The sequence below is a fragment of the Megalobrama amblycephala genome, linkage group LG9, assembly GCF_018812025.1.
Source record: "Megalobrama amblycephala isolate DHTTF-2021 linkage group LG9, ASM1881202v1, whole genome shotgun sequence".
Classification (NCBI taxonomy): domain Eukaryota; kingdom Metazoa; phylum Chordata; class Actinopteri; order Cypriniformes; family Xenocyprididae; genus Megalobrama; species Megalobrama amblycephala.
Window position 1 is genome coordinate 17,759,812 of NC_063052.1, and position 24,465 is coordinate 17,784,276.

At 35.7% G+C, this 24,465-nt stretch overlaps 1 protein-coding gene across 11 annotated transcripts in view; it reads left to right on the plus strand.

Annotated features, from left to right (window-relative positions):
• Window positions 1-24,465, plus strand: part of rims2b (regulating synaptic membrane exocytosis 2b) — a 173,621-nt gene that overhangs the window by 23,764 nt on the left and 125,392 nt on the right. For all 11 annotated transcript variants that reach the window (XM_048201934.1, XM_048201935.1, XM_048201936.1 and 8 more), the window contains exons 4-5: window positions 7,620-7,830; window positions 17,573-17,748. In XM_048201934.1, coding sequence (XP_048057891.1) covers window positions 7,620-7,830; window positions 17,573-17,748 — 387 coding nt within the window. The remainder of the gene's footprint in view (window positions 1-7,619; window positions 7,831-17,572; window positions 17,749-24,465) is intronic.

The following is a 24,465-nucleotide window of genomic DNA, read 5'->3' on the forward strand; positions in this document are numbered from 1 at the left end:
AAATGTGAAGCGGACTGATGTCGTCTTGGTCTCGAGCGAGGTTTACGTGAGGTAACGTCACATGGAAATAAGCGGGGCAGCCAGAAATCTGCTCTCTACGAGAGGGTGCTGCAGTTCCATTTTACACCACAGATTTACATTGGAAATTTGTGTGGCGCTGTAGAGCTGGGAGGGCTCTGAGACCGGCTGCCCCGCTTATCATGATTCATGCCTGCCGAATCCTTGCGCTACATTTTAATATATTCTGCTCACTTTATGACTAGAAAATCTGAAAAATATTTGTTGCAGAATGCTGAACACGTTTATAATTTATTATTAATTCAGTGTATATAGAGGTCTATGTTTGGATGAATATTTTGTTGGGCTCTGCCCCACCTGCCCATACAGACGAGCTGCGGCTGAATACTGCAGTAAAAATTCAAAATGTGGAGTTTTTATATTTATGACATGATACAGTTAAGCAACATCACACGACCAAGAGTGCCGAATAATACCATCACGACTGAAAATGTGACACTGATTCATATGGCAGTTCTATAAATAAGTAATATGAATTTACTTACATTTTAGACGCAATATTGACTGTTTTTGTTCTGTTTTAGCAGCGAAAATAGTTCAAACAAAGATAACAGCAGAAGCGCGTCAGTCTCACAGCAACACTCGGGCTTTCGCCTAGCATTACCTCGCTGATCTCTCCTGCCAACTTTGGTGGTCTTTGATCAAAGAAACTGAATATGAATAAGTAATAACTGAATAAGAAGCTGTATATCCTCAGTCACTGTCACACGAGATCCCAGCATAGTTGTTTAAAAAATGACAGCTAACGTTAAGCAGCAGCGCTATGCTTAGCACACAACCTCCGCGCTCACTATCGACAAACCAATCAAATCCGTTTAAATTTTTTTTTTTTTTAAATCAGACCAAACACATTTTTATTTTTATCCAGGAGTTATGATACAAAACGATAACTTTTGATAATAGTAGCCTATTGATAAAAAAAAGCAAGGACTGGTGGTTGGTGGGACTTGGAGTTGATTCGTCCAGGGCGGGCACTAGTGACTCACAGGGCGGGCCAGGCCCCCCAATGCCCGCCCATGGCGCCGGGACTGTGTAGTTGGTCAGTTGCTCCTCCACAGTGCTCCAGTATACAGAACTACTGTCCTCTTGTGATTCAAACTCACCTGCTTTCGTATTGTTGCTTCTTTCTCCATCCTTAGCTAATGCTGCCATTTCTCTGATCACTGATCTATTGTATTACAATACAACTCTTGTTTTCCAGTAAAACTATCTAAACATCCTTCAAACAAGATCAGTTTAGTTGAGAAATAAAACTGAAATGTGTTTTTAGAGACTATATCTTTAAGAAAGTTTTTTTACTGTCTTACCCCATTTGCAAATAGTGTTTTTGCAGTGTAGTGCATTAGAAAATTGTTTTGTTTTTACAATAAAATGACATTTTAAAGTTCGCTGCATGCACTCCTGTAAAAAAAAAAAAAAAAAAAAAAAAATAGGTTCAGTAAGATTTTTGAAAAGTCTTTTATGTTCTCCTTCATTTATTTGATACAATTTAGAATAAGTTTTTTTCTATTTGTATATATTTTAAGATGTAATTTATTCCTGTGATGGCAAAGCTGAATTTTCAGCTTCATCGCTCCAGTCTTCAGTGTCACATGATGCTTCAGAAATCATTCTAATATGTTGAAAACAGATGTGCTGCTTAATATTTGTTTGTGGAAACCATAATACTTTTTTTTCAGGATCACATGATGAATATAAAGTTCAAAAGAACAGCATTTATTTAAAATAGAATGTCAATTTAATATTTGCTGAATAGAAATATTAATAAAAAATCTCTTACTGACATCAAAGGATGAGCTTTTTCAATATTCTCTATTCTTTTGGACATTGAATGTACAATTTCCCAAGTGTACAATTTGCCAACATGCCATATTCACATTACAGATTTGTGGCCTGACAGTTATTGTACAATAGTTTACAAATCAGGAGCTATTGCTGATAATCTCAAAGGGATAATCCATCCAAAAATGAAACTCTGCCATCATTTACTCAGCATCATGTCACTCTAAACCTGTTTGACTTTCTTCTATGGAACACAAAACGAGATATTAGACAAAATGTTCAAGCCGAAAAACAGCAGCGTAAACTCAACATGTCCTATTGTGTTCAGGTTTGCAGTGACATGAAGGTGAGTAAATGATGATTTTTCATTTTTGGATGGACTATTTCTTTAAATACAGAGAGAAACAAACATTTGCGATTAAAGCACAATTGAACAAAATGTTTTGGGATTCCTTGGTGTAGTTCCACAAAATGCAAAGAGTTAGCGGGATAGAGAGAAAACACATTCGTTGCCACTTGATGTTGCTATGCTTGTCTGAACAGGTGGAACCCTTTCAGTGGAATCACTGAGCTGGTTAGTAATGTTCTTCAGCCCCAGTCAAAGTCCCCCAGTGAGGAGGAGCCAAAGCCGTAAGTACAGTGCAGGGGCTTCAATTCATGCCGCTAAAAGTAGCTAGTTCCCTTGTGCTGTGCTAAAAATCCTTCACTTAATTTGGTGTTCCCCATCAAAAACTGCTTTTAAATCTCTCATTACGCTATATTATCATCAAATACTGGATTAAATCTTTTTGTCAGCTTGTTTTCTTTCGATTAGAGATTTTGTATTTCTGTTTTGGAACTGCCTGATCGTAGGCCTCATTGATCTGAGAGTAAAAACCTCAGTTTTTTTTTTTTTTTTGAGGTGAATAACAAAAAATTATTAACTTTTTCACTCTTTTTTCACTTATGAGGTGCATAAGCTCAGATCAATGAGGCCTACAATCAGTCAGTTCCAAATACAAAACCTGTGCTGATTTAAAGAAAACAAGTTGAAAAAAGATTGAATCCAACATAGCATAATGAGAGATTTATAAGCAATTTTTTTTTTTTTGATAGCCAGGAACACAAGTGTAACAAAGTGGGAAAAAATGCCCCCAAAAGTACAAAAATTATCAAAAATTTTTGGGAAGTTGTTATGCCCTGTGTGAGCAAAGACAGTAAGTTTTGGTCCAATGTGATAACATTAACTAGCATTTTTGGGAAAAAAAAATCCTCTCTGGGTCAAAATGACTGGAACACAACATGAGGTGCGTTCCATTCGACTGTAAATTGACTGCGAAGTGAACGTCACAGGGTATTCCACCATCTTAAAGGTGCCATCGAACGTTTTTTTACAAGATGTAATATAAATCTAAGGTGTCCCCTGAATGTGTCTGTGAAGTTTCAGCTCAAAATACCCCATAGATTTTTTTAAATTCATTTTTTTAACTGCCTATTTTGGGGCATCATTAGAAATGCGCCGATTCAGGTTGTGGCCCCTTTAAATGCTCACGCTCCCCGCCCACGGAGCTCGCGCTTGCCTTAAACAGTGCATAAACAAAGTTTACACAGCTAATATAGCCCTCAAAATGGATCTTTACAAAGTGTTCGTCATGCATACTGCATGCATGCGTCGGATTATGTGAGTATTGTATTTATTTGGATGTTTACATTTGATTCTGAATGAATTTGAGGCTGTGATCCGTGGCTAACGGCTAATGCTACACTGTTGGAGAGATTTATAAAGAATGAAGTTGTGTTTGTGCGTTATACAGACTGCAAGTGTTTAATAATGAAAATAACGACGGCTCTTGTCTCTGTGAATACGATAAGAAACAATGGTAACTTTAACCACATTTAACAGTACATTAGCAACATGCTAACGAAACATTTAGAAAGACAGTTTACAAAAATCACTAAAAATATCATGTAATCATGGATCATGTCAGTTATTATCGCTCCATCTGCCATTTTTCGCTATTGTTCTTGCTTGCTTACCTAGTCTGATGATTCAGCTGTGCACATCCAGACGTCCTGCCCTTGTCTAATGCTTTAAACATGAGCTGGCATATGCAAATATTGGGGGCGTACATATTAATGATCCCGACTGTTACGTAACAGTCGGTGTTATGTTGAGATTCGCCTGTTCTTCAGAGGTCTTTTAAACAAATGAGATTTATATAAGAAAGAGGAAACAACGGTGTTTGAGACTCACTGTAAGTCATTTCCATGTACTGAACTCTTGTTATTTAACTATGCCAATATAAATTCAATTTTTAATTCTAGGGCACCTTTAAGTGAGATTCCAATCCAAATGGAGCGAACATGTTCAGTTCGAAGGGCACTGCGAATGGCATAGGGAATAAGGGAACATCGATACATCACTTCACAGGAAGTAGAGAGGGAAAAATCACCCAACTGTCATTGCGTATCGCGTCACAAGTCAGAACTAACGATGGAGTGAACCGTTAAAAGAGTTTTTCAATGACCCTGCAATGGAGTTAACGTAAAGACATGCTCTGGGTTCAAAAGTAGCTACTTAAATGGATAGTTAACCCAAAAATGAAAATTACCCCATAATTTACTCACCCTCAAGCCATCCTAGGTGTATATGACTTTCTTCTTTCAGCCAAATACAACTAAAGTTGTATTTAAAAATATCCTGGCTCGTCCAAGCTTTATAATGGGAGTGATTAGAGGATGAGGATGATAAGTCCAAAAAAGTGCATCCATTGATCATGAATGTACTCCACACGGCTCCAGGGGGTTAATAAAGGCCTTCTGAAGTGAATCAATACATTTGTGTAAGAAAAATATCCTTATGTAAAAATTTATAAAGTAAATTAATAAGCTTCCGGCATGACAGCCATACACATTTGACTTCCGTCTAAAAAGCGTTAACTTCTGCGACGTAGAACACAATGACATGACGTACTACGCATTATAACATAGGACATAGCGTAGTATGTCATAGCGTATAGAATGTCATGGCATTGTGTAATACGTTGCAGAAGTTAACGTTTTTTAGACGTAAGCTGAATTTGTATGGCTGTCGTTATTTTACTTTATAAAGTTTTAAATAAGGATATTTGTCTTACAAAACACATCAATTCGCTTTAGAAGGTCTTTATTAACCCCCTGGAACCACATGGAGTACATTTTATAAATCGATAGATGCACTTTTTTGGACTTATCATCCTCATCCTCCAATCATTCCCATTATAAAGCTTGGACGAGCCAGGATATTTTTAATATAACTCTGATTGTGTTTGGCTGAAAGAAGATAGTCATATACACATGGCTTGAGGTTTAGTAAATTATGTGGTAATTTTCATTTTTGGGTGAACTATCCCTTTAAATCATGTGAAAGCTACCATGTTCACAAACAGGTAAACCCTGCTAACTGTATGTGTGTACTCAAGTTTTTTTTCTTTTGTTGGATGGAGCGTTTCATCAATCTACCAAATTGCACGTCAACACAACATATTCAGTCCATTAGCCATACGTGACCGATGATAGTGGATATTCATGTACTCTTGTGGAGAGACAATGTCAGATAGTTTCACTGTGGAACATTATTGATTTGCTAGGGCTCAAAATAAATATCATGATCTGTAGTGCGTGTACAGTAAAACCCGTCCCTGTCACATACTTCACTGTCCCATGTGACTTAAAAACAATGGAAAATATCCTCTGGATCAATAATCATCTGATGAGTAAGTGTTTTCTCTGGATAAATTATTGATTTGAGTCTGTCTGCATTAGATTTGGATCTTGTCAAACTGGAACAGTATTAGACACAAGTATTAGACGCATCCTGTCAGCGGTTACTGTCTTGATTTGACTGATGAATGTAGAATAGGAGGAATTAACCCAGAGTTTAAAGCCTATTATATTAATGCAATTACTACTGAATAAAGAACTTAATAAGGGTCATGTTTACACCCCTAGTGCTCTCTTAAACCCAAAGAACCACAACACTCATGTGCCAAACAATTAAGGTCTTTGACAACACCTTGCAAAACAACAAAACGCTAAAATTGTTTTATGTATTCTATTTGCATTTTTCATGAAATTGATACAAAACACTGTTATTTTTGTATTATTTGTATATGATTATAGTATTTATTAATATTGTGAATTAGCATTTGTTATTATATTTTTAGTTTTCATTTTAATTAAGTGTTTTTGCAAGTTCTATTTTTTATATTTCTATTTAGCTTTATTTTTATTTCAGTTTTAGTTTTTAGTACTCTATCTTAAACTTGTTCATTTCAGTTATTTGCCAAGGCAACATTTCTATGCATATATTTATATTTTATTTTATTTCAGCTTTATTTCAATTAACAAAAAATAATTTTATTCTAGATAACAGTAATAACACTAGTACAAATTAGTGTCTTGTAACTTTTTTTCAAGGCAATGAAACTGCAAATCTCACATTTGTTGGAGAGCTGTCAGCTAGAGACTACAGCAGGAATGAAAATTCCAAACCAATCTCATGAAAAAAATATTTTACACTTCTGTGAACTTGTATCAATTTGTTTGATTCATATGAAATTGAAGGAAGCAAGCATAAAGGTCAACCCCTCAGTTAGGTGTCAGCAGATCACACAAAAATGTATGAATAAGACTCTTACTAACTATTGATAAGTAGTAATAAGGAGTTTATTGAGGCAAAAGTCATAGTTAATAGTGAGAATTGAATCCTAATCTAAAGTGTGACCAAAATTATTATTGTTTTAACTGAAAAGACACCCTATTGTGTAACCAACTGGGTCTTTTTTTTTTTTTTTTTTGCAGTAACTTTGATGGGTATTCTGATCATAATAGCACTTCTTGGCTGAATTATTCTCATTTTCCTGCTCAGTTTTGCATCAGTGTTAATGAACAGGTGACAAACCTGTCACAGCACAAACTCAGGGACCGTTTACAGTGTTTTCAACTAAAAACAGAAAACTTTTTATGCGCTTCTTATGGCCGTTTATTTACACAACATTGGCATTTTGGGGGCCTGAAAATGCTAATTTTTTGTTTTCAAAGTGCAAGTTTTTGAAAAGAATATTTAACGTCTCTGTGTAAACTACAAGAACACAAATTTGTGAAAACAACGATGTCATGCACATGTGTATTATGTGTTCAGTCTATAGGCACGTAGTGTTTCTTCTCAAAGTGATATCGCCAACTACTGGCCTGGCATGCATAATACAGCATTTTTAGTCATTTTTGCAGATCCATGTGAAAAGGGATCGTTTTGACAACGTTTTCATTTTGCAGTAGTCATAGCCTAATGGTTAGAGAGTCAGACTGGTAACCCAAAGGTTGCCGGTTTGATTTTCAATACTGGCAGGAAATGCCTGAGGTGCTCATGAGCAAGGTACCTAACCCCCCAATCGCTCCCTGGGCGCCGCAGCAAATGGCTGCCCACTGCTCCGGGTGTGCGTGTCCATGGTTTGCAGTGTGTGTGTTCACAACTCACTGCTCCTAATGTGTGTGCACTAACTTGAATGGACAAATTCCGAGTATGGGTTTCCATACTTGGCCTTTATATCATCGTGTCACTTAATGTATGTGAAAAACGCGAAGGGAAACTTTACATGTTTTTAGTACGTCGTTGTCGTGTAAATGTATTCCAGGAGCAGCTCTTCATACCTGACTCTCCTCCCCAAATGTAAATCAAGACAATTATAAGAAAATACTAAAATGACCCAAACCTAAATGTCCCTTTCTGCTCTCCACAGGAAGTTACACCAGCAGTTTGAGATGTATAAGGACCAGGTGAAGAAGATCGGAGAGGAGGCTCAGAAGAATCCGGAGCAGAAGGGAGACTCACCCACCTGTGGGATCTGCCACAAAACCAAGTTTGCCGATGGCTGCGGCCACGTCTGTTCTTATTGCCAAACTAAGTTCTGCGCACGCTGTGGAGGACGCGTCTCTCTCCGGTCCAACAAAGTACGTCTGACTCCTCTCTCATCGTAAATGTCTGTAGACAAGTTGTAGAAAAACCCTGTCAACTGTATGTGGCCCTGTGTCTCTATATCTTCTGTTCAACTTTGACATTTCATAAAGTGTTTTTGGGGTTTTTTTCTAAACAGGAACTTAGCCATTTAATCCCTTGACCACAAGAGGGTGCTGAAATGTTAAAAGAAAATAAAGCCTCAAAACATTCAAATATCGGAGTGTCTCCCTAACTCCTGAGGCCTGTTGCATGAAGCTGGTTGAACAAACTCAGTTTTAGAGTAAGTTTAGAGTTGACAAAACCTTTCAAATCCAACATGAGTTAGATCAGGTTCAGCAGGTTTACAGCGCTCGGTATAAGCATTCTCTGTCAACTCAGGGTTTGATCCAGAGTTTGATTCTTCAGATTTGTCAGTTTGATTCACTTCTATGAAAAATCTAACTTTATGAAAAACATCATGAATTTAAATACATTTACAAGGCAGAAATAAACTGCTGCTGCAGCGAGAATGAAAATATCTGACTATATGTATACAGTACAGTCCAAAAGTTTGGAACCACTAAGATTTTTAATGTTTTTAAAAGAGGTTTCGTCTGCTCACCAAGGCTACATTTATTTAATTAAAAATACAGTAAAAAACAGTAATATTGTGAAATATTATTACAATTTAAAATAACTGTGTACTATTTAAATATATTTGACAAAGTAATTTATTCCTGTGATGAAAAGCTGAATTTTCAGCATCGTTACTCCAGTCTTCAGTGTCACATGATCCTTCAGAAATCATTCTAATATGCTGATTTGCTGCTCAATAAACATTTATGATTATTTTCAATGTTGAAAACAGTTGTGTACTTTTTTTTCAGGATTCCTTGATGAATAGAAAGTTCAAAAGAACAGCATTTATCTGAAATACAAAGCTTCTGTAGCATTATACACTACCGTTCAAAAGTTTGGGGTCAGTAAGAATTTTTATTTTTATTTTTTTGAACAGAAATTAAAGAAATGAATACTTTTATTCAGCAAGGATGCATTAAATCAATCAAAAGTGGCAGTAAAGACATTTATAATGTTACAAAAGATTAGATTTCAGATAAACACTGTTCTTTTGAACTTTCTATTCATCAAATAATCCTGAAAAAAAATATTGTACACAAATATTTTGTACAATTGTACACATTAAATGTTTCTTGAGCAGCAGATCAGCATATTAGAATGATTTCTGAAGGATCATGTGACACTGAAGACTGGAGTAATGATGCTGAAAATTCAGCTTTGCCATCACAGGAATAAATTACTTTGTGAAATATATTCAAATTGAAAACAGTTATTTTAAATTGTAATAATATTTCACAATATTACTGTTTTTACTGTATTTTTAATTAAATAAATGTAGCCTTGGTGAGCAGACGAAACTTCTTTTAAAAACATTAAAAATCTTAGTGGTTCCAAACTTTTGGACTGTACTGTATGTATCAACTGAATATAGGTTCACAAAGAGCTCAAAGGAAAACATGTAAGCTTAATCTGTTTAGAGGCTTTATATATTAAAGCTTGTATTTTATATATTTATATTAATTTAAATGCAAAGTTCAATATTATTTGTCAATTAATATAATAATTATATTAATGTATTATATGAATTATTCATAATTATAATTCATGCATATTAATATAATAAATAATTAACAGGAAAAGTCTCTTAAAAATGTTGTCCCTAAAATTTGAGTGAGAGATATAGGGGGAGTGGCTTTATTGCATCAGATATACAGTATGTCACTTTGCTCACACTGGATTGGTCCAATTTTGGGATCTCTAATTCAGAACAAAGCTTTTTAATAATGTTTTCAACAACAATAGTAATAAAAACTATTATTAATAGAGCACTAATGTGAGACTGATGACTGAAGCAATGGCTGCTGAAAATTCAGCTTTGCCATTACGGGAATACATTTCATACAAATAAATGCAGCCTTGGTGACCATAAGAAATTTCTTTCAAAAACTTAATTATTTAACACTTTTTTTTTTTACCAGTAGTGTCCATACAGAAACTAATTACAGAAATTAAATTACAAATATATATATTAATTAGAAACTAAAAATAAATTAGAATTTCAAAATTCATATATTATATATTTGTCTTTTTCTTTTTAAAGAAAGAAATCTTTGTCTCTTTTTATGAAACCAGCACAGGCTGTTCAAACCTTTTCCACTAGTGGGCATTCTATTCCATACAGTGATTCAGCCCTTCCTCTGTTTCTCATGTGTTTGTGATTTCAAATAGCTATTATGAAATTTTTGTCTGACTGCAGTTTTGTCTTACAGCAGTCAGTGAACCATTGGAGTTTAGACTTGAATACATGAATCAATACTAATATCGCAGTACATTTCCTTCTGTTCCTCTCTGTGCATCTCCATTTCTTTTTTTATCTCTTGCACTCGTTCCATTTCATCACTCTGTCAATTACTTGCATAAATTTACAGCAGGGGGACAAATTGTTCAGCAGCTCCTCTTTTTCTTAGTATTTATTTTCTCCTCATGGTTTTATCATTATGTTCAAATTCTCACAAGCCTCTTTATCATGGACCATTAATATTGTAAAAAGTGAATTACAATGACAATTGGATGTATCCAAAAATGAATTTAATTGCCACATGCTTCTGGCATATTATCATTCCATTACAGTGAAATCATACTGTAATATACTGTATGTTTTGTATCATTAATATTATATATATATATATATATATATACAGCTCTGAAAAAAATTAAGAGACCACTCCAAGTTCAGAAATCAATGTTAAGTGGTCTCTTAATTTTTTCCAGAGCTGTATATATATATATATATATATATATATACATATATATATATATATATACACACACTATCGTTCAAAAGTTTGGGGTGGGTTTTTGAATGAAGGCTTATGCTCCAAGGCTGCATTTATTTGATAAAAACAGTAATATTGCAAAATATTATTACAATTTAAAATTACTGTTTTCTATTGTAATATATTTTAAAATGTCATTTATTCCTGTGATGGAAAAGCTGAATTTTCAGCAGCCATTTCTCTAGTCTTCAGTGTCACATGATCCTTCAGAAATCATTCTAATATGCTGATTTGCTGCTAATGGAACATTTCTTATTATCAATGTTGAAAACGGTTGTGTATCTGCTTAATGTATTTTGTACAAACCATGAGACTCAGGAATAGAATAGCATTTATTTGAAATTAAAATCAGTTGTAACATTATAAATGTCTTTACTGACACTTTTAATAGATTTAATGCATCATTGCAAATAAAAGTATGAATTTACTGACCCCAAACTTTTGAACGATAGTGTGTATATAATAGCATTTTGATGTTATTTTTATATTTATGCACATTTTACACCCAAAATACTGTAATGTGAAAAAAAAAAATCTCATCTTGAGATACACCATGGTAATATACTGCCTTTTATGCTGATTTTTAATTTAAAAATGACAATTTTTATTTATTTATTTATTTAATTTATTAAGTTTTTGCATTTGGAACATGAAAAATAATATCATTTACTTTATGCAATTTTTTTTTTTTACTTTTGGGGTGAAATATGACAATTGAGATTCACCCAAGAAGATTCAACAAGTGTCCATATAGAACACCTGCACTAAAGTAACTGACTGAATATCAAAGAGGAAAGCTATTCACTGAACCGCGACTCTGACATAATTTCAGGCGATTTATTTAAACAAATTTAGCTTTTATCAATGAGGCCCCTGTTGTGAAAACAGATACTGAGCTTTGTTTGATCTGTAGAACCTCAGACAGTTGCTTTACCCAGACAGTTGCTTTCTGTGTAGAGATTATTTACATCCTAATTTGTCCGCCGCCTGTACTCTTTGCCCTCTTAGGAGTTGAAGAATGTGGAAAATAACTTTACTGATGGTCAATTGTTAATCAGCGACTAATTCACTATTCACAGCTCATGAATGATGAATGATGTGCATAATGCATAGTGTTTAGTGAGGGTGCAGCAGGAGGAAGATCTGTACATGCTTCTGATGAGATAACACTGCGATAAACAGCACTTGCATATAGTTAGGAGTAGCACTGCTTACTCTGCTTGAGTTCTTGTTGGTATAGAGGGAAAACACTTTGTAGGTCTAATTCAGGTGTCCCAACAAAACAGTATTGTGGGTTTTGTTGAGATCTCAGCGTTAGCTTTTTAAATCAGAAGTATGCAGGACAACAAACCAACTATATATTTATCTAGATGGTAGTTTTTTTATGTTAACCTTTTATCTGCTTACCTGGCATGTGAGGTTTTGTTTGATTCATTTCACTGGCTTGAGATCAATATTGATGATTACAATTATGAGTGTGATTAATTTGGACTTCAAAAGCTAATTCTAGATCAGTAAGTAGTTTTATTCCCATGGTGCTATGCGCTTCCTGCTGGACAGTGAGTGTGGAGCTGTGTGAAGGCAGCCGGTGTTGTGGTGTCATGGACACCGGCGCTGCTGTGTCTGATGTCAGTGTCAATGGCTCCACATGTTAGTGAGGCCATGGATTGAGTTGCCCCCGCAGTGCTAGATGACCAGATTCTTTTTCAGTGCTGGGACAGTGATGTCATGGAGCTCTTGCTCCACGCCCTTAAACATTCACACCCACAACACTTTACATGGATGGACAAGAAAAAAAAAAGACATGCGATTGGTGAAAAAAATGACACTGATTATAATAACATTAACCACATAATGCCTTATAAGGGCATTTGTAGTGGGTTGCAATACCTTTTATAATTGCAACTAATATAAGTGAATTATAATATATCACACAATGCATATTTAAGACCTTGTCCACACTAATACGTTTACACTGAGGGTAGGTTTACATGACAACGATGTACTTTGTACAGATGACGTTATCAGAACTATCCCTGTTCACACTGATCCGCGAAAATGACTAAAAAAAACGTTGTATTACGCATGCCAGACAAGTAGTTGGCGACGTCACTTTGTAAAGTAAGATTACGCGTATGCATTCTTATACAGAGCACTTGCACCAAATGTGCATGCCTATCCACCTATTTTTATAGTTTACTGCACTTTGATATTCTTCTCATTATTTCTCTATAGCGGCTAATAAATCGGAAGTCTCGCACATCCACAGAAATACCTTAAATACGTGTTGACAAATGAGGTGGATAGACTAAATACACATGTATGCCATCACCGTTTTCACAGATTCACGTTTTTGCAGTTTACACAGAGATGGCAATGGTATTGTTTTCAAAAACGTGCACTTTGGGGCTGTTTATACATTTTCAACTAAACTTTTTTTTATGCGTTTTGGCTGTTCATTTACACAACAACAGCATTTTGGTGGCCTGAAAATGATACAGCGATACAGTTATCATCAAAAAATGCAAATCTGTGAAAATGGTGATGCACATACGTATTAAGTGTTTAGTCTATCCACCTTATTTTTCAACACGAAAATTTTGAAAAAAGTGGATAAATTTGAAAATGCCATTTTCGCGATGTAGTGTGGACTGTGAAAATGGAGGTAGCCTATTTGAAACTTTTGGAAAACGCTTGAAAACGCTAGTGTGGAGAGTATTTTGAAATGAAAACACGGTTTTCAAATGTATCTGAATTAATGTTATGTCATTGTGTTATGTCATGTGTTGTAATGCATTGAACTCTAAAAGTTTACAAATAGCTAATATCATGATGTATTACATCTATGGCTAGATGTATTCATGAAAATAATGCATTATTATTATTATATATTATGTATCAGTGTATATTATAATGCATTATTATGATGAATACCTTTGTAATACAATAAGACAAAATTATACAGTATATGCAGGCTTTAAACCCAATTAAACAGAATCTGTTCTTTTATATAGTGACGTACATCCGAGTGTAACATTAACAAATAATAGAAAAAGAAAAAAGGGTGGGGACTTTGTTCAGTCCATCAGTTGAATGCATTGTGCTTAAAAATTACCATAAAGTGTTGAACCCATTTCACTCAATTATTTACAGATGTGTTTTCCCAGTATCCCAACATGTTCTTGGCTTTACATTAGTATACATTAGATTTGCAAACCCAGTTTTTAAAAAAAAAGTACTGTTTCTAATAAACATGTCTGATGATAAATGGGAGTTAGGCTATTTATAAAGTTATTTATAATTAGGTTTTGGATCCGTTTACTGTTGTTAACATTTTGTTGATTACACTTTCCTTTTGTAAACTTGTATCTTGCTCAATTTAAGCCACTTCTCTCTGAGTGGATAGGATACAAACACATGACAAGCTGATTCTGTTGCATTGTGAAGTGTTGGGAGTGAATGAAGCAAGTTTAAAGGTGTCTGACTTCTAGTCTCTACCTCATGCTACAATGTATTAATTTGTATTCATTGTTTTTAGCCATTTCAACTAAAACCATTCAGTGAAAACAGCTATATTATGTTTATTGCAAATAGGAGTTAAGTCCACTTAGATCTCATTCACACATTGTAAGGTCATGTTAGGTGAACTTCATTACAGCTTTTGAGAGAGATGAATCACCCCGAGGACGCTCATTCATTCAACATTGTTTTTAGTGTTTACAGTGTTTGGCTACAGCTTCGTGTCTGTTATTACCTGTGTTTTTTCGGGCGGTTTGAGACGGCATGCATTTGTAATGAACTGAATTCCGGCTTAGTGGCTTGATAGCTGTAGGATCCGTAAATAATGTAGACTAAAGCGAAGAGCAGTGAGTTCCTTAGCTTCATCGCGCATTCAGCCTCTTAAACGCCGACCGGTTCCGCTGTCAGACATGCGCAGAACTGACAGCAGTCAGTCAATAGCTCAAGTGTGGCTTCTCATGCCGTTCTCAGAATCCAGTTGAACCGAGCCGATCATTTCTCGTTCTGACGGAGGCAGCAGACGCTCAAGAGTCATTTATACACTATAACGATCTTCTCTTTCGACGTTCATCGTGCCTCGACGGTCACAAAATGACTCGCAACGACGAAATCGGTAGGAAACTTAATTTATGCACTAAGTAGCCTATGATGTTAAATGTTTTCGACTCATTCTACCATAGATAAGACCGGGGCTAGTTGTCACAAGGGCTCAGTAACTTTGTTTTTAATAATATAAATGTATATTTTCCTTAGCAGTTAGAAACTGCCTCAAATTACTTTTTCCTGATCGATTTTTTTTTTCATGTATTCCGTTCAATATCAAAATCAATTGCTAGCGCTATTGAGTAAACAAGTGAACAAAGTAATATTAACATATACATTCAGACTTGAGTAAACTAGGCCTAATGCAGGTAGATTTAACTGAAAGCCTGAACTGTGTTCTTTACAATTTATTAATTACAAAATAGGTTGGCCAATGCATTCATTTCATATTTTTATAGGTTGCTTTATTTCTATACTCTATTTTACAATTTAAATTCTGCTGAACAGCCTATAGGCTGTTTAATTGCAGGTTCCCATTGTGACAACTTACCCCATATACAGTAGTGTTACAACATGCCCCTCTATTGGTCAAAAAAAGGTTTATGAACTGTATTTTTTTTCTTCTGAGCAATAGAGTGCAAAAGGCTCCACAAGTAAAATCGCATTCATATCACACTCAACTTGCAAGCTTGTTTTTATCAATAATATACTTTTTGGTTGAAGCCATCAGTCTGCATTATTTCATCTTCATTAAAAAAAAAATCATGTGCAAAACAGTGCAATTCCTGATTAAGAACTACACTAGCCTTGACTGCCCACTCCCAAGCACTGTGATATTCAAGAGTCTCCATACTTGTAAACTTCTAATTTGTATACATATGGTTATAATAAACTTAAATTATATATATATTTTTTTCTATACAATCAATTTCAAATCAATAGTTTTATTTTTTTTATTACATTGTTTGCAATGCTTTTTACTGCAAGTCTTTTGTCAGTCGCTTGTTTCTTTTGTGAAATTTGTGTAGCCTCTGCGGTAATGCATTTCTCATGTAGCAACATTTGCATTGAGCACTTTAATGTCCACAGTCCATTTGAAAGCAGTTCAGGCAATATTTCCTTATTACTTGGCTGTCACTAATGGCCCTCTTGTTCTATTTTCTGGGCCCATTCCATTCACACACAAACTCATTTTCTCCTTTTTGGACTGTCTCTCTCTCTCTCTTTGACTGTCTCTCTCACTGGTGACTCAGCAAAGACAGGTGACCACTCTCCTCTAGCAGCAGCTCTAATGGTAGTCATTGATTTACTCGCTCTCACTGTCTCCTGCACGGTTTAAATGTGTGTGACTTCAATGTGTATGAGAGTGCAGTTTATAGATGTGTGAGTCTGCCAATCTTACAGTCACAATCTTGCAAACATTTACCATACACTCTTAAAAATAAAGGTTCTTTATTAGCATCAATGGTTCCATGAAGAACCTTTATCACAGAACCTTTAGGTTCTAAATAATTGTGACTACAGTCATTGATACTAATGGATTTGAACAAAGCCCCTTACTAAACAAGCATGTAACCCATCACACATTATTTGCGTTATGGAAATAAATGAAATGTGGTATTTTATAGTATGGAAACTATGATTACCATGTTAAATTACAAGGGGGCTGAATTAAAATGTTTTTCAGATGCTTAATTTCAAGTTAATTGCAATTAAATTAAAATGTATTGTAGTTTAAATTATATTAAGTGAACTTATTTTAAAACAATGATTTAAAGTAAAACTTCTAATTGGGCACTATTACAAAGAATCATACTCATGAAAGTACTCTCTTATTATTTTATTATCTGCGAGTACAGTTTTTAAAAAAAATATACGTTTAAGATTTGACGTACACTACAAGTGAATATTCTATACAATTAAGCCCACTTCTTTTTCACAAGGGTATCCTTACTGTAGTAAATTAAATTTATTCTATATTAATAGGCTCCAGCATACCACAACACTAGGACAAACGGTTTGGAGAATGGATGGATGAATGTTTTATTAGTCGTAGTAAAAGATACTTTGATAGTTAAATCGTCTACTTACCAACAAATATTTTTCAAATTTTCTAGACTATTTTAAGTCGTAAAGAAAGCAGGATATCAAAATCAAAATTTTAACATATGGCTCAAGCTGGGCGATGAGTGAAACCCTCCCCAGGTCTACAGTGCCCCACAATTTTTCAATATAAATCTGTGGTGAAAAATGGAAATGCAGCGCGCTCTAATTGAGAGTCACTGAGACAAATTTCAGACTGCCACTCTTATTTTAACGTTAAATTACGTAAACGCTCCAGACCAAGACGATATCCATCCACTTCAGCTATGTGTTTATTAGTCTGCATCAGGTCAATGACTAGTTGGCATGTCTGTTCTTCCTATGTGAAGTATGAATAATATTCAGTCCGGCTGAATGACGCAATCTCTGCCAAAAGTGTTCCGCATGTGTTCAGCCAACAGAATATAAAGCTTACAAAATGTTTATCATAAACCAGCGCCAAGACCTAGAATCTGCCCTAACTAAATTCACAGTCAGGAGCCGCTACTGATCTCTGATCTGTATGATAAAAAGGAATAGTTAGAACACTATACCTCCATAGAAGCTGGACATCTTGATTTGTTTGTTATTATATTGTTATTATGTTCTTTCTGACCTTTTTTTGTATGCGAGTGTGCTAATCTAATCTCATATTTCACTGAATTTCCTTAATCCTAATTTGTCATTTTCCATGTAGGTAATGTGGGTATGCAACCTGTGCCGAAAACAACAAGAAATCCTCACCAAGTCGGGAGCGTGGTTCTACAGTGGTCCTGAGGGGTCCAGATCACGACCCCAAGCCAAAGTAAGAGGAGGCCGAGCCGGAACAAATCAGGACCCTCTCAGAAACGGTTCAGGGGTCCCCTCAGATAGGTAAAACATTTATATTCCTGCACATTGCTTGGCCTCAGACAATGTAAAATGTGTGGTACTGATGCTGTCAGATGGTTTTTGTCTCAACGAGGATGCTTTGTTAAAGGGTTTTTGGAGTAAAAATTACTTAAATTAAGTGTTTTTCATTATTGATAATTCATAGAATCGTTTTTGTTATAGTCTTATAGAGAAATTAGCAAATCACAGTATGATTTGTTTTTCAATTTTCAGGATTTCTTAGCTATTTTCTCAGGACATGCATTTGATATCTGTAATGTGGTATGGACATTTTATGTGCGGTAATTAAGAATATCACTTACAGCAGCATTAATACACAGGAAACTGCACATGTTTGAGATCTTTAGGAGCACAGTACATGCTTTGCAGTTAACATTTACCTCCTTAATTTACTTCTTCTACAATTATATATGTTTGATACTTTCTGAGTCAAAGCAGCATTCAGTGTACAGTGACAGTTGCCTCAGAGGTACCTAGGGGTAAACTAATGGTCATGAATTTTGCAGTAACTACATTGTTACATTTTAACCCTTTCGCACATAAGTTTAAAATATTATGGCTGACCTCCCAGCGTGAGTTTTTTAAGGCGACCGTTATTTAGAACGTATCACTTTATGGTTTCCATGGTGACGCGTCATTGCTTGTTACGTGACACACCGCAGCACTGTATGAATGATGATCTGCTTTCATTTAATTTTTCCTTTTTTATTCAAAATATTCACAAATTTGTTAACTTCTCCCGAAATACATGAAAGTAAGTGAGTCGGTGAACTGGGGAAGAATAGAGTAAGCTTTAAAGTTACTTTCACAATGTGTATCTGATATGAATAAAACGTGTCGTCTAATTATAATGGAAAGGGTTGTCATTTCCGCTTCTATAGACGTCATTGTGTATTTTACAAACTCTAAATATATTGTTTTGTTAGTACTCATGTGTATTTAAATGTCTGAAACCTAAAATAATCATTATTTGGTTGAAAACACTGCATATATGTAATATATAAAAAGCGCTGCGCGCGTCCATCTCTGGTTTAGCACCAGCCAAAGCGCGCACGCACATTTGAATTTGGCAGTTGATCACATGATGCGCTGAACGTTCTAATCACACCGGTGTGATCGTACGCTCCTGGGACCAGCCAAGACTAATCACACCGGTGTGATCGTACGCGTCAAAGGGTTAATAAGTGAATGTGAATGATGCTTGACTTTGCTAAGCTCTCTGCTACTGTACTAGGGTGTTGTGATTGATATGTGTTTGCTTATCAGTATTATTATTATTATGATATTAACCTTGTGAAAGAGTACACTTTTAAAAGAGTCTGTATTACAGAAATAATATACTTTAAAAGGAATATACTTAAGTGCAAAATGAATTAAATGTTTTTTGGACATTTAATTGCATGTCACTTACATTTACATTAAAATATATTATTATATTATAATATAATTTTAATTTATATTAAATGCAGTTACTTGAAATTAAGAGTTATGTTTTTTGACCCACTTAAGTACATCTTTACATGCAATTTAAAAGACTTTAATGTAATTTTTATTGAAACTTGTAGTCATGTATTTAAATATATTTGTAATTACATGTTTAAAATATATTAACTTTAAATGTAATATCGAATAACACACTACTGTTAAAATTATAATCAAGCACTTTAGTATATTAGTCAGCACACTGAAATGAAAAATATTATTAAAACAATGATTTAAGATGTACTTTAAAGTGAAACTTTTAATTCGACATGATTACAAAGTTTTTAAAAGTATACTTAAGTGCATTAAAAAAAGTGTACTCTCTTTGTGTATACTCAAGTAGCCTTTTTTTTCATTAATGTTATTATCAGCAAGTGCAGTTTTTCAAAAATATACTTTTAAGATTTGACGTACACTACAAAGGTGTGATTTCTGGACAATACTTGGGGTTAATAGTGGGTTGTTTAATAGTGCTTACAGCCTTCATGACCAGAACAGATATTTCACTACTAAGCTACAAGCAGCAATACCCATTAGCTCTGGACTGACTCGTAAAGTGGACTAGCGATCCCGTCAGACTCTTTCCAGCAAATCATTAAGGGTCTGTAAGTGGTCCAGGAGCTAATGAGGAAAGTGCACTGACTACACAAGGCAACATCAGTGTCAGATGGACTTGCACACATTGAGCTCAGATAGATAATGGTAATGATGGTAATCATTTTGACTGCTCAAAATTTTCAACAAATTATTCAGCCTACTTGAGTAGTTGGATTGAGATGCAGGGCAGAGATAGAGCAAGTTCCAAATGAACTATTTTATAGCCTAATTGTTGGTACATATGTGTCAGATAGATTTCTTCAGCTGTTTCATTGCATCTTGCTGTTTTTTCAGTGTCAGAACCATCATGATTGACACTTCTAAAGATTCTGTTCTATTTAGTTGTGCTCAGCTGTTTTTGAATGCAAAGACTCCCCACACCATCCCACCCAATGCTGTCGCAACTCAAAAGAAAACACTATGGATGCTAATTAATATAGTTATCATTCTTGGCATGAACGGGCCTTAATATGAAAAGTTTTAAAAAGAAATGGTCATACCAACTATGTTTTTCATCATTTTTGTCACTTACTAGAGTACTAAACTACTGTTTTTATCAAGTACTAGAGTACTGTGATGCTTGAGTGATGATCCCTTGTAATCCCTTGTAAAGTCTGCATGCAACAGAAGTTGCGGTTAGTCTTTTCTTCCCTATTGTGACGTAGCCTACATCCAAGTGAAACGGCTTCTCAAACAAGAAAAATTAAGAGCGGAACTTGATTTTGTCCATTGTGAATTCGACCTGGGGTGCGTTTTCCAAAAGCATCGTTAGCCAACTAGCATTGCAAGTTCTATCATTACTAACATAGTTAAATGATTTGCTGTTTCCCGAAACTATAGTTCAAATTATGTTCAAATGTTCAAATCAAATCTTTGTTCATTTCGAATATATACAAATGTCATATTTGTCAAAAAATTTTAAGCACCGTTTTTTTAAGAGTGCGCATGTGCTCGTTCTTACGTAAGAACGAGCCTGTGATTGAATCTAGAAATAAAGCAAAATGAGAATGAGAAAAAATTAGAATTAGTCCTTAGAGGTCATGTCCGTAATTGACCCTCCGCCGGGAGTTTGATTGACAAGCGATCTAACCAATCATAACCCAGAATCAGCCATTTTGTCCAACAAAGCAGTCAGGTGTTAGATGATTAACCTCGGTGGACTTGAACTTGAAATATGGTGTGTATTTACGTATTTCCCGTTTGAAACAACATTCCTTCTCATGTTCATTCATGTTTATTTGATGCTATAAATTAACTAGTAGAAAGAGATGATCAGTTCATGAGCTGCTTAAGCTGAGGCGCTACAGCAATCTGTCATGACATATTAAAGAGCCACAAAACAGTTTTTATTTTTCAAATTTCTTAAAAAAAAAAAAATAACACAGTTTGAAAGCTGGGAGTTTGTTTCATATCATAAATAACCTGCTCTGTCATGTCTGTCGACGTGTTGTCAGTGTCCTCCTTACAGCGATGTATTTTTTCACTGCGTGTGGCGTGACAGCGCCATGGCTTGACAGACAAAGCAACAGTAACTGAGAGGGGCGGGTCTTTGCGAAGGGTCAATTGACCGTTCGCAAAGACCCGCCTCCTTTAGTTACTGTTGCTATGTCCGACAAGCCCTGCTGTGCCACACGTTCTCACAGTGAAAAATACATCGCGGAGCAAAGAGGACACTGACAAGACAGAGCAGGTTACTTTTGATATGAAACAAAGTCTCAAATTTTGTAATTTTTAAAGAAATTTAAACAATAAATACAGTTTTGTTTGCTTGGAAAATCCAGCCTCACCGCTGTACCAGAATCAATGCACCGCTGAATCAATTCGATTTCTAGGGCGGAGTAAACCAATCAGAGAAGGGCGGATATGACGGTAGCAAAGCGACAATAGAGTCAACAGCGAAAAGTAAATAATTAATGTGTTTTTGGTCATTTAAAACTGAATTCACGGCTGAATAGAACAAACTCTCAGGTCTCGCGTGTGCATTCTTTGTTGATATTGAAGGGACTTTCGCCACACTAGAGTGACGCTGTATGCGTCACTGAAATAAACGAATCTGATTGCACGGTACGGTTTGGAGTTGACTCGAGGCGTGATGGAGGGCGGACTGACCTGGGGTGCGTTTCCCAAAGCAAACTATGGTCGCAAGTTCCGTCGTTACCAATAGAGTTCAATGGGACTTACGACCATGGTTCACCAACGATGCTTTCGGGAAACTCACCCCAGACTGATATATCTTTTAGAAGATATATCATTCTGAACTTGCCAGGCAACCGTTTTGTGGCTCTGTAGCGCCTCAAGCGGCTCATGAACCAATCAGCTCTTCTTACTAGTTAATTTATATGATCAAATAGACATGAATGAACCACATTTCAACAAAAGAAAGATGTCAGTACACATAATTTTTCAAGTTCAAGTCCACCAACGTTAATCTAACTAACTCCCCTGATTGCTTTGTCGGACATAATGGCGGATTCGGCGTTATGATTGGTTGAAACGCCTGTCAATCAAACTCCCGGCGAAGGGTCAATTTATAGCAAAAAATCTAGCATTAATCAGGGCTCTCAAGTGTCACGCATTGAGCGTGACAGTCACTCATTTCGGTCTTTTGTCACGCACTCCCGCCACACATTGCATTTCTCACGCAGAAAAACTATTTATCATATATTTAATATGCCGCAGCGCCCAAAATGTATCTGGCCGCGCCGCTCTCTCTATGGAACCGGGAAGGAATCAAGCGCGTCCCGAACCTGCCACTTATCAGCCAATCAAAAAAAAAAGAAAGAGGCTACACAATAGCCAATCAGAAAATAGCACTATTGTATCTGGGTAAGATTTAAAGCAACAACCAATGAAAAAAAAGCATATCCTGGGAATTGTTCACCATCATCCTCGTTCACCCACAGAGGGAACCACTGGAGCTCTGAGCATCACTTTGAGCACAGAGTAAGTCATGATCTCCTGTTTTAATGTTACAACAAATTCACAACTTGTTTGACACAAACAATGACAACTTGACTGCTGTTAGATAATCAGATAATCAGCTGAATTATATACTCACCTAGTTTACTTATTTATTTATTGGTCAGCTTATGATTATATATTTTTATTCATTTGTTATTTTTATCTATAATGAAGTGGTGTGTTTAGTGCATTCTGGATTGGTTAACAAATCAAAGTGACCATTAGTTCCACAAATACAGACACAGGCTCCCACAAATAAATTAATTCAACAAAGGTAACCTCTTTTGCTACATATTTATAATGGTTTAAATGTGTACTCTACATGTTTGACCACTTACGAACTCTCATTTAGCCTACTATATGTTGTGTACATGACTAATGTGCCCAACCATCAGCAATAAATACATTACTTTTAGAGCACAAAATTGTTTACAAGATAACAAATTTCTTCATTGATCTAGTCACTTAATTTTGCTATTAGAATGCACTAGATTCATGCATTTAAATTTAAAATGTACAAAATTTTCCTCCGGGGGGGCATGCCCCCGGACCCTCCTAGAGGAACCGATGTCCACCGACTACAGTCTCACAAAATCCTGTGGGAAACACTGTGGATGCATTAATCATTGCATCTGTCTTTCAAAGATGTCAGGTAAAAGGCAACTAATAAGCATCATCTCATTCACCCTGAGGCCAGGTTACAGGATGCTGGCCCAGAGAAGTTTTTTTTTTTTTTTTATGGGGGGGAGGGGATGTCACTCTTGCCTGTCTCCAAAACTTGAGAGCCCTGCATTAATTCAATCTCAAATGTATTAATTTAAAGAAATTATTACTTCCTGCGTAACATCATTCACCAACGTGGCTGGTTTATTTCGATAAAATAAACCAAGAGTTGTCCATTTTGTTTTTATGGTGACTTATCATCATGTTAGCGATTATGATAGTTCTCTTAGCTATAATGACAATGCCAGGGAGAAAAAGAGAACCGAATGAAAAATTGAGAAAATGTCCTGTAAAATGTGGTTAAAGATTTTAGCAGCATCGAAAAACATGAGAAAGGAAATTAAAATATACTCACGTCTCAGAACGCTAAAGGAGATTCGCTTCGCCAAGTAGGCCTTAAACGCCCTCATGTTGCCAGATCCTCTTCAAATAACCTCTCACTTCTTAAAGTGACAAATTTTAACCCGCGTCGATGAGGTAAATGATAAAACGTTCGTAAAGTTGTTACATATATCACCCGTGCACTGTAGAGCGCGCTGCTCCAATGCTCTGAGCGTATGCTGAAATACTCCAGCACACTGGCTGTGTCTTAAAACCTAGTAAGCTGACTGCTTAGGCAGTATATTAGGGTAGGCTATCATATGCACTAGCCTAAAAACAATCACTGGGTTTTGCCTCTCTCTGTACTTCTCCCGTTAGAGCTCACTGTCAGGACGCCGTGTTCACACTCCCGTTTGCGCATCTCTCACAGAGACTCGTGTATAATAAAGCAGCCAGCGCGAGCGCGTCAGGAATGATGTGTGAGAGAGAGTCTGTGCTGCTCCAGTTTGTCTGATTCTCCGAGGCGAGACGGTGGCGCATGGACGCAGCTCCAGATATTCCAGCTGGTAAAAATGCAGAGCTGTTCTTCTCTCTCTCTGGCACGCCGTCAGACAG